General features: G+C 38.3%; 1 protein-coding gene across 2 annotated transcripts in view; it reads left to right on the top strand.

Moving 5' to 3' along the window:
* The window catches only part of ipo11 (importin 11), a 147,901-nt gene that overhangs the window by 5,442 nt on the left and 129,040 nt on the right, over nt 1-13,419 (top strand). For both annotated transcript variants that reach the window (XM_038703094.1, XM_038703095.1), the window contains exons 3-5: nt 3,263-3,363; nt 8,763-8,835; nt 11,785-11,988. In XM_038703094.1, the coding sequence (XP_038559022.1) occupies nt 3,263-3,363; nt 8,763-8,835; nt 11,785-11,988 (378 nt within the window). The remainder of the gene's footprint in view (nt 1-3,262; nt 3,364-8,762; nt 8,836-11,784; nt 11,989-13,419) is intronic.

Raw genomic sequence — 13,419 nt, 5'->3', positions numbered from 1 at the left:
GAGTCGCAGACCTCCTCCAAAAACATCAGTTGCAAGTATAAAACGAGTAAGGAGTCTGTTTAAACAAGTCATTTAACTACACTAAAGACTCAAAAACAGAGGAAGAGAGGCTGCACGTCCAGCGGATCAAACTACACCTGATGCAGCCGGCATCGCTGCTGCGCCACAAAAGTGTCTAATTGAAAGGATGCAACGCAGTGATTGATCAGTGACAAGTTATGTGAATAGCAAATAAAAATATACAGAGAAGTGTTAAATGATAGCAGGAGATGAAACCAATGAAACACCAAGCTTTTGGTGATAAACTTGCAGCAGTGACGTTTACGCCTGAGACCGCAGCCGAAGGTGAGCGGCTGTTAAAATTACCCATGGACTTGGTGCCCGCAGGTCTTTACTTATACAGTTTATGGTGCAGGCATATAAGGAAAAAAAGGCGTGCTCTTCTTTCTTTCAGTGTGTTGCTTGCATGTTTGGCTGCAAGCAAAACCATACTAATAGTCATTTTTTGCTGTAATGTGGTTACAAAAAGTATCAATTGAAGTACTGGTTTGACTGGAGACTTTTCAATTCTACTCGATACTGGGCTGTTTCGGAGTAGCGATACCCATCCCTAATGATCACCAATTCAACATGAAGGCTGAAACACAATCATTAACTGAAACAGCTGTGTAGGAATACAACTGGGTGAGGAACAGTCAAACAAGGTGAGGTTGCTGATGACAGTTTGTCAACAGTCATACACCATTGCAAGACTGAGCACAACAACAAGACACAAGGTAGTTATACTGCATCAGCAAAGTCTCTCCCAGGCAGAACTTTCAAGGCAGAGCGGGGTTTCCAGATGTGTTGTCCAAGCTCTTTTGAAGAAGCAAATAGAAACAGGCTACATTGAGGACTGGAGACTCATAGGTTGGCTAAAGAAACTTACTGCAGCAGATGAAAGACAAGTCATGCTTACTTCCCTTCACGATCGGAATCGCCATACTATCAGGGAGGTATCTGACTGATCAAATTTATTCTGCCGCATCACAACAATCCCAAACATATAGCGAAAGTCACAGAACTATCTTCAGCAAGAACAAGGAGTCCTGGATGCGATGGTTTGTACCCACCGAGCCCTGATCTCAACATCATCGAGTCTGTCTGGGATTACACAAAGAGAGAGAAGCAGCTGAGGCTGCCTAAATCCACAGAAGGACTGTGGGTAGTTCTCCAAGATGTTTGGGCCGAAGTACCTGCCAAGTTCCTTAAAAAAACATGCACAGGTTTACTTAGAAGACTTAATGCTGTTTTGAAGGCCAAGGGTGGTCACACCAAAAATGAACCTTATTTTTAGATTTTGTTCAATCACTTTGCATTTTTGTTTAATTGATTGATAGATGTAATCTGTTAACATGTCCATCTTTGAAAGCATTCTTAATTTACAGCATTTTCCCCACACCTGCCTAAATCTCTTGCAAAGTTCTGTATATTTACCACAAAGCTTATGTTTATCCTTCAAGGAAATATGTTTGTTTACTGTCTCAGCCAGGCTTAAATGAGAAGATGCATTTTAGTTTCATCTCTGTGCATTCAGTAGAGAAATTGGCACAGGATCTGTTCTGCTTAGCTAAGCACAAAGATGTATTCCATTCACATGAAAATGTTATAATTGTCTGTTTTATATGAATACATAAAAGAGAGACAACAGATAACTCCTATTTTAAGATAACGTATGTCTTATAAGACACATTTTCCAATAAACTCAGTATGGCTTGCATTTGTCTGACATATCTGGCAAATCATTTAATCTTTAGAATGTATCTGCAATTTAAAAAATAAACAATATAAGGGGTTGTTTGAAAGTCTGACATATTTTTGTGCCTGCCTTCAGGTGAGGTTATGATTTAAAAAAGTGACTGAAACACAGCAAGAACTTCCAGGTGAAAATCTGTTAATATAATAAAAATCTATTATTAAACGTGAAGTATTGTAGGGAAGAGATTGTCTGTTTAACAGTAATGAGAGACAGTTCAACTATGAAACAAAGACTAGAATAAATGTTATAACATCTTGGGGTTTGGAGGCATTTAAATCTGCTGTTTTTTCTTTACCATGACTTTGGTGTGGAATCAAAGAATGAGTAGACACAACAAAGAAACTGAAACTTGGACTTTTTGTTTCTAGTTAGATGGCCAAGTAAGAGGCCATTCTAAAAGCATACAGTAGCCCTTTTGTTTTTTGAGCTGCAGGTGAATATAACTGCTCCTGTACCCCATGCTCTGGACTGCTGGCTTTCCATTGTCTTAGATCGAAGTTGCTAAATCACAGTTTCAGACTTAGACCTTAAACCTTAGATCATCTTTGACTCCTAGTTTAGTGTTATTGGAAATGCAGCCACTTCGACATTTGTATATGCATTGTATTGCATATGTTCTTGACAAAATTGGGTTTATGCTTCATTTTGTGTAGCTTTCCTGTGCTGCCATGGTCTATCTCAGTTAAGCCCAAAGGTGCACAATGTGTCTCATGTAATTTTGTAGAATTATGTCTCTGAACATCACTACAAAGATGGTACAGGAGGAACAGCATCAGCAAATCAAATGTCAGCCAGGCCAGCTAAATTCCAGTTGCGCTGATGCATCTAATTACAGTTAATGGCAGTTGGCAGATTTTTATTTGCATATTCAAGTCTGTAGTTACGCTGTGCAGCCCTGCTTATGGTCCTCTGTTCTCTTGTTACAACAGAGGGATGTTTATCTGTAATAAAGAAAAAATAAATTCTTAAACCCTTATCTTAACCCTCAACTCATGTTTGTTCCTACATCTCCTGAAACCAGAAAATACAGGAGTCAAGATTCCTATCTCTGATATTACTGTGCTGGTTTCTATGGAGCTCCTGCCTTTGCAGTAAATAGGAGAATGACTTTAAAAAACACTGACAGGACATATTTTCTGGGGTTATGGCTACATTTTATAACTAATAAAATATTAGCACTTATGAGACGTAAAACTACATTAGTATGTTACATCTTAGGCACTCTAGATCACAAAGTCAGTGTGACCTGTATTTAAATGGAGCATTAAAGTATTGATGGCATCACTGGTCTGCATCACTGTTCTTCAGTTAAGTTAGAGTTGTTATTCTTTTTCTCGAGAATAGTCATCATTAAACCGAGTCAGTTCTTAAATTCCCCTGTATTACCCATTTGAGTTCACAAAACCAATGTTAGCTATATACACACCACATATTTGGTTTTTTTTGTTTCCTCTTCTCCCATAGAATATCTTCAATAACCACATGCTGGATGTGAACGTCAGGTGGCTGGCTGTGCTGTACTTCAAAAATGGCATTGACAGATACTGGAGGAGAGTAGCGCCCCAGTAAGTGCCTGTTTGTTGTTTTATTGCTTTCAGCTTTGCGCGCTCACTTTTTCTTCTCCCTTCAACTGCTCGTCTTTATTCTCGCCTTCATTGTCTCATTCACGCTTACACTGTCTCTATTCATCATTCTTAATCTCTATGCCTCTTCTGGAGGCTTAGCCTCTCTCCTCAGATCTTTTTTTGTCACAGATTTATAGTTGCATTTTTCTTTTTCAGTTTTTTATATTTTACTTCTGCAGTTCTGTCTCCACCACTTTTCTCAGCTTTCTTTCTCCTTTTTATCTTACTCCCCGATTATTCATTGTCATTGTGCTCTAATTTTATACGCAGTTTAATCTTTTGTGTTTCTTTTATCTGCTGGTAGGTCGGCTTTTAGTATTTAAAGCTTATGTTCTGTCTTTGGGTACCTGAGTAGCTGGCTTTTGTTAGATTTGAATTGAACATTTGCTCTTAAATTTGCAGTACACTGGCTGGCCAGAGGTAATTGGCTCGGCCTCAGCACAATCAAATTATTGCTATTCCTTCTTTCTGAAGATTGTCTCACTTTTTTTGGTAGTTCGGTAAACGATATTTCATTTGCTAGAGTGCCGTGCAAGGGTTTTTGGTTCTTGGGTTTATTTATGTGATTACCTTTGGACCATTAATCCAGGAGTTGGATACTGTGTGGGACAGCACAATGCATGTGGTGTCACTATACAGAATGTAGGCCACATTACATAGCATTTTTATTTTGTGATGTTTCACAAATGAGTTCATTGTTTTTTTTGATTAACCATAAGAAAACAATAATTATGCTGAAATATTGTTAAAATCCTTGGAGTGAGATGATTTGCATTTCCACGGTCATCTTCCTGTAACAACCTGCCTCTCGTGAGATTTCAGAACGACACTTCTGTTTCTGGTTAAACAAAAAGGATCTGACTCTTTAACATAAAGGCTCATCTCTTTATAATAACAATCTGAGACTGTCGGTGACAAAAACAAGCACTTTTAGTGGACGTACTTTTCACAGGTACTCAATCTACTGGCTCTACTGGACCAATTCCAAAACCTTTTTTTACCCACTAGTCATTTAAACCCCAAAATATGTAAAATTATGGCCCCGGTTTAAAAATTATGGAATTACCCTTTTAAGTGTAATGGAGCTGTCATTAATTTGTTCCAACTGTGCTTGTTCTGCTGTGACAGGTCAAAAGGTCTGCTGTGAGAAAGGTCATATTCTTTTTCATAACTTGAAACATTCCTTCTCATGCTTTTTTATTAATGCCATCCAAGGATTTACGCTGGCTTGTCAGTTCAATCCATAATGCTGGGATTATGAGATTGGAATTTATGTTTTATTCATATATAAACAATAATAGAACATTTTTAGAATAACCTAAAAAACAAATAGCGAGAGACTGAGTGATAGAAAAGAAACAAAAACTTACTTGGCTTTATTTGCTTTTTTTTCAGTGTAGGTTATAGGCTGTATAATAACAGCTTATTTCTTAGGATTGAATGAATGATGAATTATCTTGTTTCATCTTAAAGCAGAAAAACAACTGGATATACACTGAACAAATTTATAAACGCAACACTTTTGGTTTTGCCCCCATTCATCATGAGCTGAAATGAAAGATCTAAGACTTTCTCGGTGTACACAAAAGGCCTGGTTTTTTTTTGTTAGTTGTTTTCTGTTTTAAAACCAAAACGGTAAACCAAAAACCAGACATCTGTTTTGTTTTTCTGTTTTAAACCCATAACGGAAAACAAAGGAGCTGCATTTTATTATATCTTTGGCCGGTGTTGTATCCCTACAACCCGTTTTCACTCCCCGACTTGTCCCATATGGACGCATGGTGAAAGCCTATTGGCATTTGTAACGCACTGGCGATCCCTATAGCGTCATAGGTCAGTGCAGTGGGGGAAGCCCTGTATTGTCAGTTTGTGACGGTAAAGGCAGGTACATGATATTTAACAGAAAAGACTGAGTAAGAACATGGTTGGGGTGAAAAGAGGGCCAAGACCTTTGAATCAGGAGACTTGTTTGTATCCCCTGTGAAACAAAAAGTCAATATTAGGTTAAATATTTTTATATTTAATTTTATATAAGGCTATTTCATTTCAGGTTGCATCGCATCAAATAATCAAAGAACGAACCATACACAGATTCACCTCGCATTTCATTTGCACAATAAAATCCAAAAGAAACATCTCATCAGCTTACAATGACTAGTTTGCATCCCTGACTTGCTTTATTAACCTCAGCTCCTCCACAGTCACCACCAGCCTTTCTTTTCCTAACAACCAGTCTGAAAACTGAAAAATAGTTAATTATTAGGATAGTCTGTGTACAGGACAGAGCTGTTAACAGTTTAGTCTGAGCTTGTACCTAATGTTCTCAACATTGGACAAGTAGGTAGTAATGAAATGCAGCTGCTATGTTAGTTACTTCCTATAATGTAGCTAATGTAACGTTACATAGCAGCCAAAATACGTATAGTTAGATTTACGCTGCTCTTATAACAGCACATGTCATGTAGATGTTCTTTGAAGAACGAGGAGAGGAAACGAGCAAAGCATTGAGTGTTACTGTGCACTCACAACGTGCAAGTGAAAACATTAGTAGCGTGTTGATTAATGATCGTGGGAAATTTTAGTGGCGGCGGTCATAATTCAGCAATGCTCAACTGAATGAATATAGGGGAAACACTGGCTGTACACCTTGGTTTTTGACTGAGATTGCATTGGGGAGATGCCTCACATCCGTCTGTTTAGCAAATGTAGTGTGCCATAAGTTGACATGTCAATGTTTTTTGTTAACATGTCATGCATGCAAACATGATCAGCCTACATGGGCTTATAAGACACCACAAGTATATATAAGCCAGGTCCATAATGCATGCATTTGCATAATTCTGTCAAAATGCTGACAGGCATGCTCGTTCCTTTTTGCTGAGATGCCTTTTTCTTGAAAGGGGTTTATGTACTTTTCATTGCATGGCTTAGAATGACCTGAAAGAACGTGAACATATGTAAGGTATAAAATCAAAATAGATTTTTTATTTTAAGTTTAAAATGTATCCCTACCAACACATTAGGCTATGTGGCTGAACTGAAATAAGACTGCAGCCAGTAACAATTTTGGGTTTTGCAGTTTTCTCTCACTCGTGTCATGATAGCTTTACTCTCTGTGAATCGTCTTTGTGCCTTTCTTGATTTTCTTTTTGTCCGCAGTCATCACATGTTTTGCTTCCTTTTGCTTACAAACAAAAAACAAGGCTCAGGCACACACACGCTTATGCTAATATATCTTTTTACCTCTCATCCCCTTTTTCTTTAAAGCTTGCCTTATTCCCAGATTCTCAAAATATGTGTGTGTTGTAAATCTTGTTTCACTAATTCACTCTCCCCCCTAGTAATTTGTCTTCCACCCATATCTTCTCTCTCTCTGCCCAAGGTTACAGCGTGATTCATTCCTCACATCAAACACTCTCCCACTCCATCTCGTTTCAGCAGCAGTCGAACTAGATAGAACAGGGTAAATTAAGTAAAAATTGTTGTTTTACAGATTTGCGCTGTCACTCTTTTGCACCACACACACACACACACACACTCTGTCTCAAAACTCAAAATGCAGACTATAAGTTGTGAGCTGGAGGAGAGCGAGAGGTTTATCCAAAGCTTACTGATTAAAACAGGTAGCTGACAGGTCCCATACTGTAGAGCATTATATAGGTTATTTAATTGATCCCACAATGCATTCAACACCACCAGAGCGACTGGCGACCTGTATTCAGAACTGCCTACTACATACTACTGGCAACAGCAGTATGCAGTATGTACTGTATACTGCATGTATACTGCATACTGTTTGAGGTATAGTATGTAGTAGGAAACTGTTAAATAGATTTATTTTGCAGCATGCTACACCAGGCTTTGCTAGTTTCCGGTTTTCAAAATCTGAACAAAGAGAGGAATATAAATGTAAGTATGCTTAAAACGTATTCTTTTTTAAAATCTTTTGTATGAGAACAGGGCTGCTGCTGATCTGTAGCAGATGTTTGCTTCGGTATATTGGTGCATAAATAAGAATTATATAAAATAAAAGCAAATAAAAACTACTAAGTACTATAACCACAACTGTAACATTGCACTAAAAATGTAATGTCTATTTAGAATAATGATGATAATAAAGCGACAACAGTCCCATTTCATTACACTGTTTATTTTTTAGTTAACTTAAAGTGCTTTTAAGTTACACAATCCTGTCCATCACGAGCCAGATGTCTCTTTATTTAACGTTACAACATTACTCAGAATGTAAAGACAGAATAACAGCGGTACGAACATTTAAACTGTCTCACAGCTGCGGGTCTTTCCTCTCAAGTTGTTGCTGGACTCATCTGCTGCATTTGCTGCAGATGTCTGTGTGCCTGTGAGCTGGCGTGAGGACCAGGGGGCTACGTGAGTTGACTGGCCGGCTCGTTTGCTAATCCCGCGGGCTGGCTCGTTAGCTTCCCCCGCCGCATTTGCAGAGCTTCTCAACCCGAAAACGTTCAAGCACATTCTCGATTCGTCAACAATTTCCCTAAAAATGCCGATATTTAAAATCTACACAGTTGATTTCTCGCCTCAAAACTTGTTAGAAGTGGATTTAGTGATGAAACGGCATATGAAAATTGTAAAACAAGTTCTGTTGTTGTCCTCTAAAGAAAAGACGGGTTGTTGTTACAGGTCTAGGGCTTTGCATTATGGGCCACAGTATGCAAAGGTAGACTGGTCCAATGCTCCAGATTTTTCCCGAATCAGTACGCCATCCGGATATTTTTGGCATATTGCAGATTTAGCATTTGTTTGCATACTGCATAGTACACACTACATTTGGGCCAAATCAGTACGTACTACTAGTATAGTAGGCGGTTTCGAATACCGTCGTCATAATGCAGCATGGTGGCTCAGTGGTTAGCACTCTTGCTTTGCAGTAAGAGGTCCTTGGTTCAAAACTTGGCCCTGTTGTTTTCCTTCTCTGTGAAGAATGTACATGTGACTACCCGAATCATAATGTATTTTTGTCTCTGTCATTTAGCCTCATTTTTCTCTTTCTCTCTGTGTGAGAATATAATCTTAAATCATTTTAATAAAGCTCGCCCAAGTCGTGCAAGAGTGATGAAAATGTGCTAACTAGTCAGACAGGCAATGCATGAGAAGTGTGTTTTACTGATATTTGGCACCCATTATTTCGAATCAGTTCCGGAGAATGTATTTATTGGGAGATGTCCTTCTTGTTTACCACACGCAATGATGTGTGTACTGTACTCTTCCTTTAGTAGGTCCAGATATTGTGTTACTCCTGTCACTTTCCTGACCCCCTTACCTCTTTTGAACATCCATCTGATGGTTTGGTTCGTTCACAGTGCTTTATCAGAAGAGGAGAAAACGTCATTGCGTGCTGGTCTCATCACAAACTTCAATGAGCCTGTCAATCAGGTAAGCGGGAATAAATGTGATGTACAATGGAAAACAAAAGATTCAGCATCATATTCAAAGAATCTCCCTGATTTTGATTGAAATTACTGTCTAAAATCATAATGTAAAAAGGAATTGAATTGAATTAAAAGCATCTTACCACTTGCATGATTATAGTCCATTTTAAGAACAGTTAACATTTTTGTTGCTGTATTGAAAAAAAATACTTGCAAAAGTTTTAAGTTACCTTGAAATGGGTTATCCATCATAATGAACACTAGAGCTGCAATTGTTGCATTAGTGTTGTCTAGTCAAGTCAATTTTATTTACATAGCCCCAAATCACAAATGTCCCTCAAAGGGATTTACAATTTGAACAGCATGCGATGCCCTCTATCCTCAGAGCCTTGTGTGGTAATGTTGTCAGTGTACATAATTTTCTATACGTTTCTATCTTCTAAATCATTTGTGGTAATTTGGCTTAAACATGCACATCCACGCCACTCTAATTATACCTGCACTAATGTCAAACTGCAATGAGTATAGGCCATGGTTTCTTTTAATAATTTTGTGAAGTAGACTCTGGATAAAGACTGTCAGTAGATTTAGTTTCCTGCATTGCATCGTGTGCATTCAAGGAGTGATGTGTGATGGTAAAAAAAGAAGCCCAGTTGTTCTCATTAAGAAGGCAGGTTATGTGAAATATATTACCAATGTATTCCAACCACCTGCTGACACCAAAACTTACTTTTCTGATGGCATCAAGACTTAGTTAGATCAGACCAACTGTTCCATCCAAACAAACAAATCTCATTACAGACAAAGCGGGAAGGGAAGTTTACAGATTTATTCTTGTCTTTAGGAGACACAAACTGACATAAACAGTGGATAAATTAGGTCCCTTCCTCTTCAGATACATCAGCAATTGTATATTTCAGATGTAAAGGTAATAGTGGCTTTAAGGACAACTTTTACTTTGGACCTTAACTCAGTCAGGCTGGAATGACTTCTTTATGTTCATAGTGAAAGAACTGCCTTTTACTGTGATAATAAAAATTATTGCCAGACTAAAACAAATTACATGCTTTCAATAACATTGAATAGAGCCAACCAACCTGTACATTTATTTGATTAAGCTATAGTGACAAATTGTATTTTAACATTCACTGTAAGTCTGCTATTTTAACAGCAGGTAATATAGATGCCTGTGTGCTATGTTACTGCAGACATTCTGATGTTAAATTTTTCCCCAAAATGGTCTAAACAGGCTTAAGGAGTAATGGTAAGTAAATGTAAAACACTTAAATAAGAAGGTTACAAAGGAAAGTTAAAGACACTAGTAATAATAACAACTGCATATGGGCACTTCGAGGGTCAAAAAGTTTGTTTATAAGCCACAACGTTTTTACAGGTCTCAGGGAAATGCTGCAATAAACAAATAATTACATCTATGACGGGACATGGAAGGTGGCCCTGAATTGTGGCCATCAATTATGGGTTTCTACAGCTTGTATATCCCTGAGGGACAGCCCTCCAACATCAGATTGATGGGGTCCACATGGCAAGCAATGAATGCCATCTAAACACCATATGTCGTACCAGTCACAGCCTTGTCGAATCAAAGCTCCAGAATGTGAGTGTGGGTGATCCAGTGTTCTGTGGACAGTTTACATTTATAAATTCTGCTATCCAAACACATTTTGAGACCTCAGTTGGCTTTCTTAGAAAACCTAATGACTTATTGATACTACTAATTTGCATGCGCACTGATTATTTATTACTTGGTTAAATTAGATTGCTGAGGGCATATAGTGTAGGTGTGTTTATCAAAGCATGCATTTTATAGACGATGCGATAAATTCTCATTCTCTTGTTTCTAACTGATAATGGTATCAGAAGAGCTAAACGTTGCCACTGCTTCTTAAATCTCTGTAATATAAATAAAAAAATGGGCTAGATGAATGGATTTGGAAATTAAAGATGAAACTGCTATCACAGAAAATATTAGGTCGGCTTGAACACATGTCATAGACTTAAATTACTTTACAAACCCTGTTAGTATCACTTACTTATGACCAGTGTGATTTCTAGGGTTGTATCAACTTAGGTCTACCATTATTAATATAGATTGGGTGGACAGAATATTAGAAATGCTTCTCAGTATATTAAAATACAGTTCAATATCACTGCAAACTGCAGCCTCCAAAATTACCATGAAATTAAATGAGACCAAACTGTTTTTCAACAAAAACTTTATAACCTATAAGAAGGTAGATTTTATTACAAGCCTGTTTGAATAAACTCGATTAGTTTTAGTTGAGTGTACCTAATAAACTGGCAACTGTATGTGTATGTCGTTACCAATCACCACAGCTCTGACATGTGGTTAAAATTAAATTAAAAGTATTATGGCAGGATGTGTGAACAGCAGCTGTCAATTCAAACTCAGTGTTTATATGGTGTGAAACTAAATCTGCTGTTAAAGGTAGTGTTCAAATAGAAGTTTTAATAATATATTGTAAAATGTCCACTAACTGTTGAGGTATAAAGTGTACTTTTCAGTCTGGACACTATCTTTGAATGATTAGGTGTCTCTCACCTAGTCAATGTCAAAGTTAATGGCAGGTTTGAATGATAATTGCTCAGCAAGTACACTTTGTGTAGTGTCAAGAAATATTATGACAAGTGAAGCTGTGACAAGGTCATGTGACAAAGTATAGCACTAGAAGCAAAGGCTGTGAAGATGTAACGCACCTGTACAAACACTCTGTTCTTAAAAGCTGTATATCATTTGATGATTTGTGTCCCACTTGTCCAAACTGCGCATTTAAAATCATACCTATAAAATGCTGATCCAGAATGTTCTAGATGTAGGTAGTATATTAAAAAAGTTTCCTGTTATAACTACCTTCTGCTGTGTTCATTCTTTGCCTCTGGTCTTTTATTTTTTTTATTTTGCTTTTTCCAACAGATAGCGACGCAGATTGCAGTACTGATAGCCAAGGTGGCCCGTCTGGACTGCCCCAGGCAATGGCCAGAGCTCATCCCCATTCTGCTCGAGTCTGTGAAGGGTCAGGATGGCTTGCAGCAGCACAGAGCGCTGCTAACCTTCTATCATGTCACCAAAACCCTAGCGTCCAAGCGTCTGGCGCAGGACAGACGGCTTTTCCAGGATGTAAGTTTGAAGTAGAAGCCATTTGTCAGTTGTTTTTTTCACCACTCCCAGCTTAACTTCTTTACAACATTATTTAATTTAATTTAAAAAAAACATTGCTTCTCTTTTCTGGTCATTTACTATACGTCTCTGGCTTTGTGTCCTCTGCACTCTCTGCATAACGCTTTGAATATGAATCTAAGAACAGTTCTTCTCAAGAAGATTATGTGGAGAGTTGCTGGATTTTCAGTTTCATATTTTGCCTGAAGGAGATGCTGTTTAGCTGCTGTATAAGACATGTCACATACTTTTTGAGATTTAAGGCAGCCAGGTTCTCTGTGCATACATGCATGTGTGTCTGTTTTCATGCATGACATGATGCGTTTGGGAATAGATTTGTCTGTGGTGGTAGTGTGCGTGAGAGAGATTGTGTTAGAGGGAGGGTTGTTTGTGTGAGTTAATGTTTCTTTCAAATAGGCAGTAACTCAGAACAAATGCTCTCTTTTTTTGCCGTCCATGGTTTGAAAAACCTTTTGAAAAGACTTGAGCAAAAAGTGAAGAGAGGACCTATAATGGGAATAAGATGATAAGACCAACACAGAGAAGACAGAAACCAACGGAAAAGAGTGACCGAGACAGACCGGTGGACATCAGAGGCAGTGACTGAGACCAAATAGTTGGATGTCGTGCAGTGGCATCCTCTATGCCAAAATGCGTGCCCTTAGGAAATACGAGGAACAAAGGCACTCTGAGCCCCATTAAACAGTGCAGTTTTTAAATGATGCACTCATGACTTTGACGCTAAATGGCCCATGCAATACGCTCCCTGTCCCCTGTCACGACATAGCTCGCTCGGTGGCCAGCGTGCGCACACACCACACATTATAAAGAGCTGACAAGACAAAGGACAATTCAACACTGTTAATTTCAGTTCCAGCGGCACACTTCACCCCTAAGTCTAGGCGTTTTTTAATGTGAAGTCTGACTGATCCTGAGCCTTAAAAAAAATTCAATTTCAAAATCTGTATGTTTTGCTCATGTTAGTTATTTGCATACACCGACATCTGTCAGTACTGTCTTTCTTGTGGTAAGGCCCTGTTCACCAGACTTAATGCTCCAGACATGGGCTGAACAACAGCAAAAAGTCACTATGACCCTACATGGCCTCCATTGTTTTAATTTTCTAAGACAGCTGTGAGACCTTAGAATTTGGAAAACTTATTTTTGTGCTGTTGCATAATGCTTTTCAATGCAGTGTGCCACCTGGGGCCATGATGGGGATTGTAGTCTGGCTCAGTAAATTGCATCAAGCTTTGAAAAGTGTCACCTTCAGCCATGCTGATTAAGTCTTTTTTTGATAATGTGGAAAACACACCTGTACACAATAAGTGGATTGTCTTTTTTTGTGCTTGCTAGGAAATAGCAGGTGTGGTTGGTTGGTTCCCCATCAGC

This window comes from Micropterus salmoides, unplaced genomic scaffold, assembly GCF_014851395.1.
Source record: "Micropterus salmoides isolate LMB-PRFRI ecotype aquatic unplaced genomic scaffold, ASM1485139v1 Ms_hic_scaffold_7, whole genome shotgun sequence".
Lineage (NCBI taxonomy): Eukaryota > Metazoa > Chordata > Actinopteri > Centrarchiformes > Centrarchidae > Micropterus > Micropterus salmoides.
The sequence above is the reverse complement of the archived record's forward strand: the minus strand, read 5'-3'. Positions and strand labels throughout refer to the sequence as shown.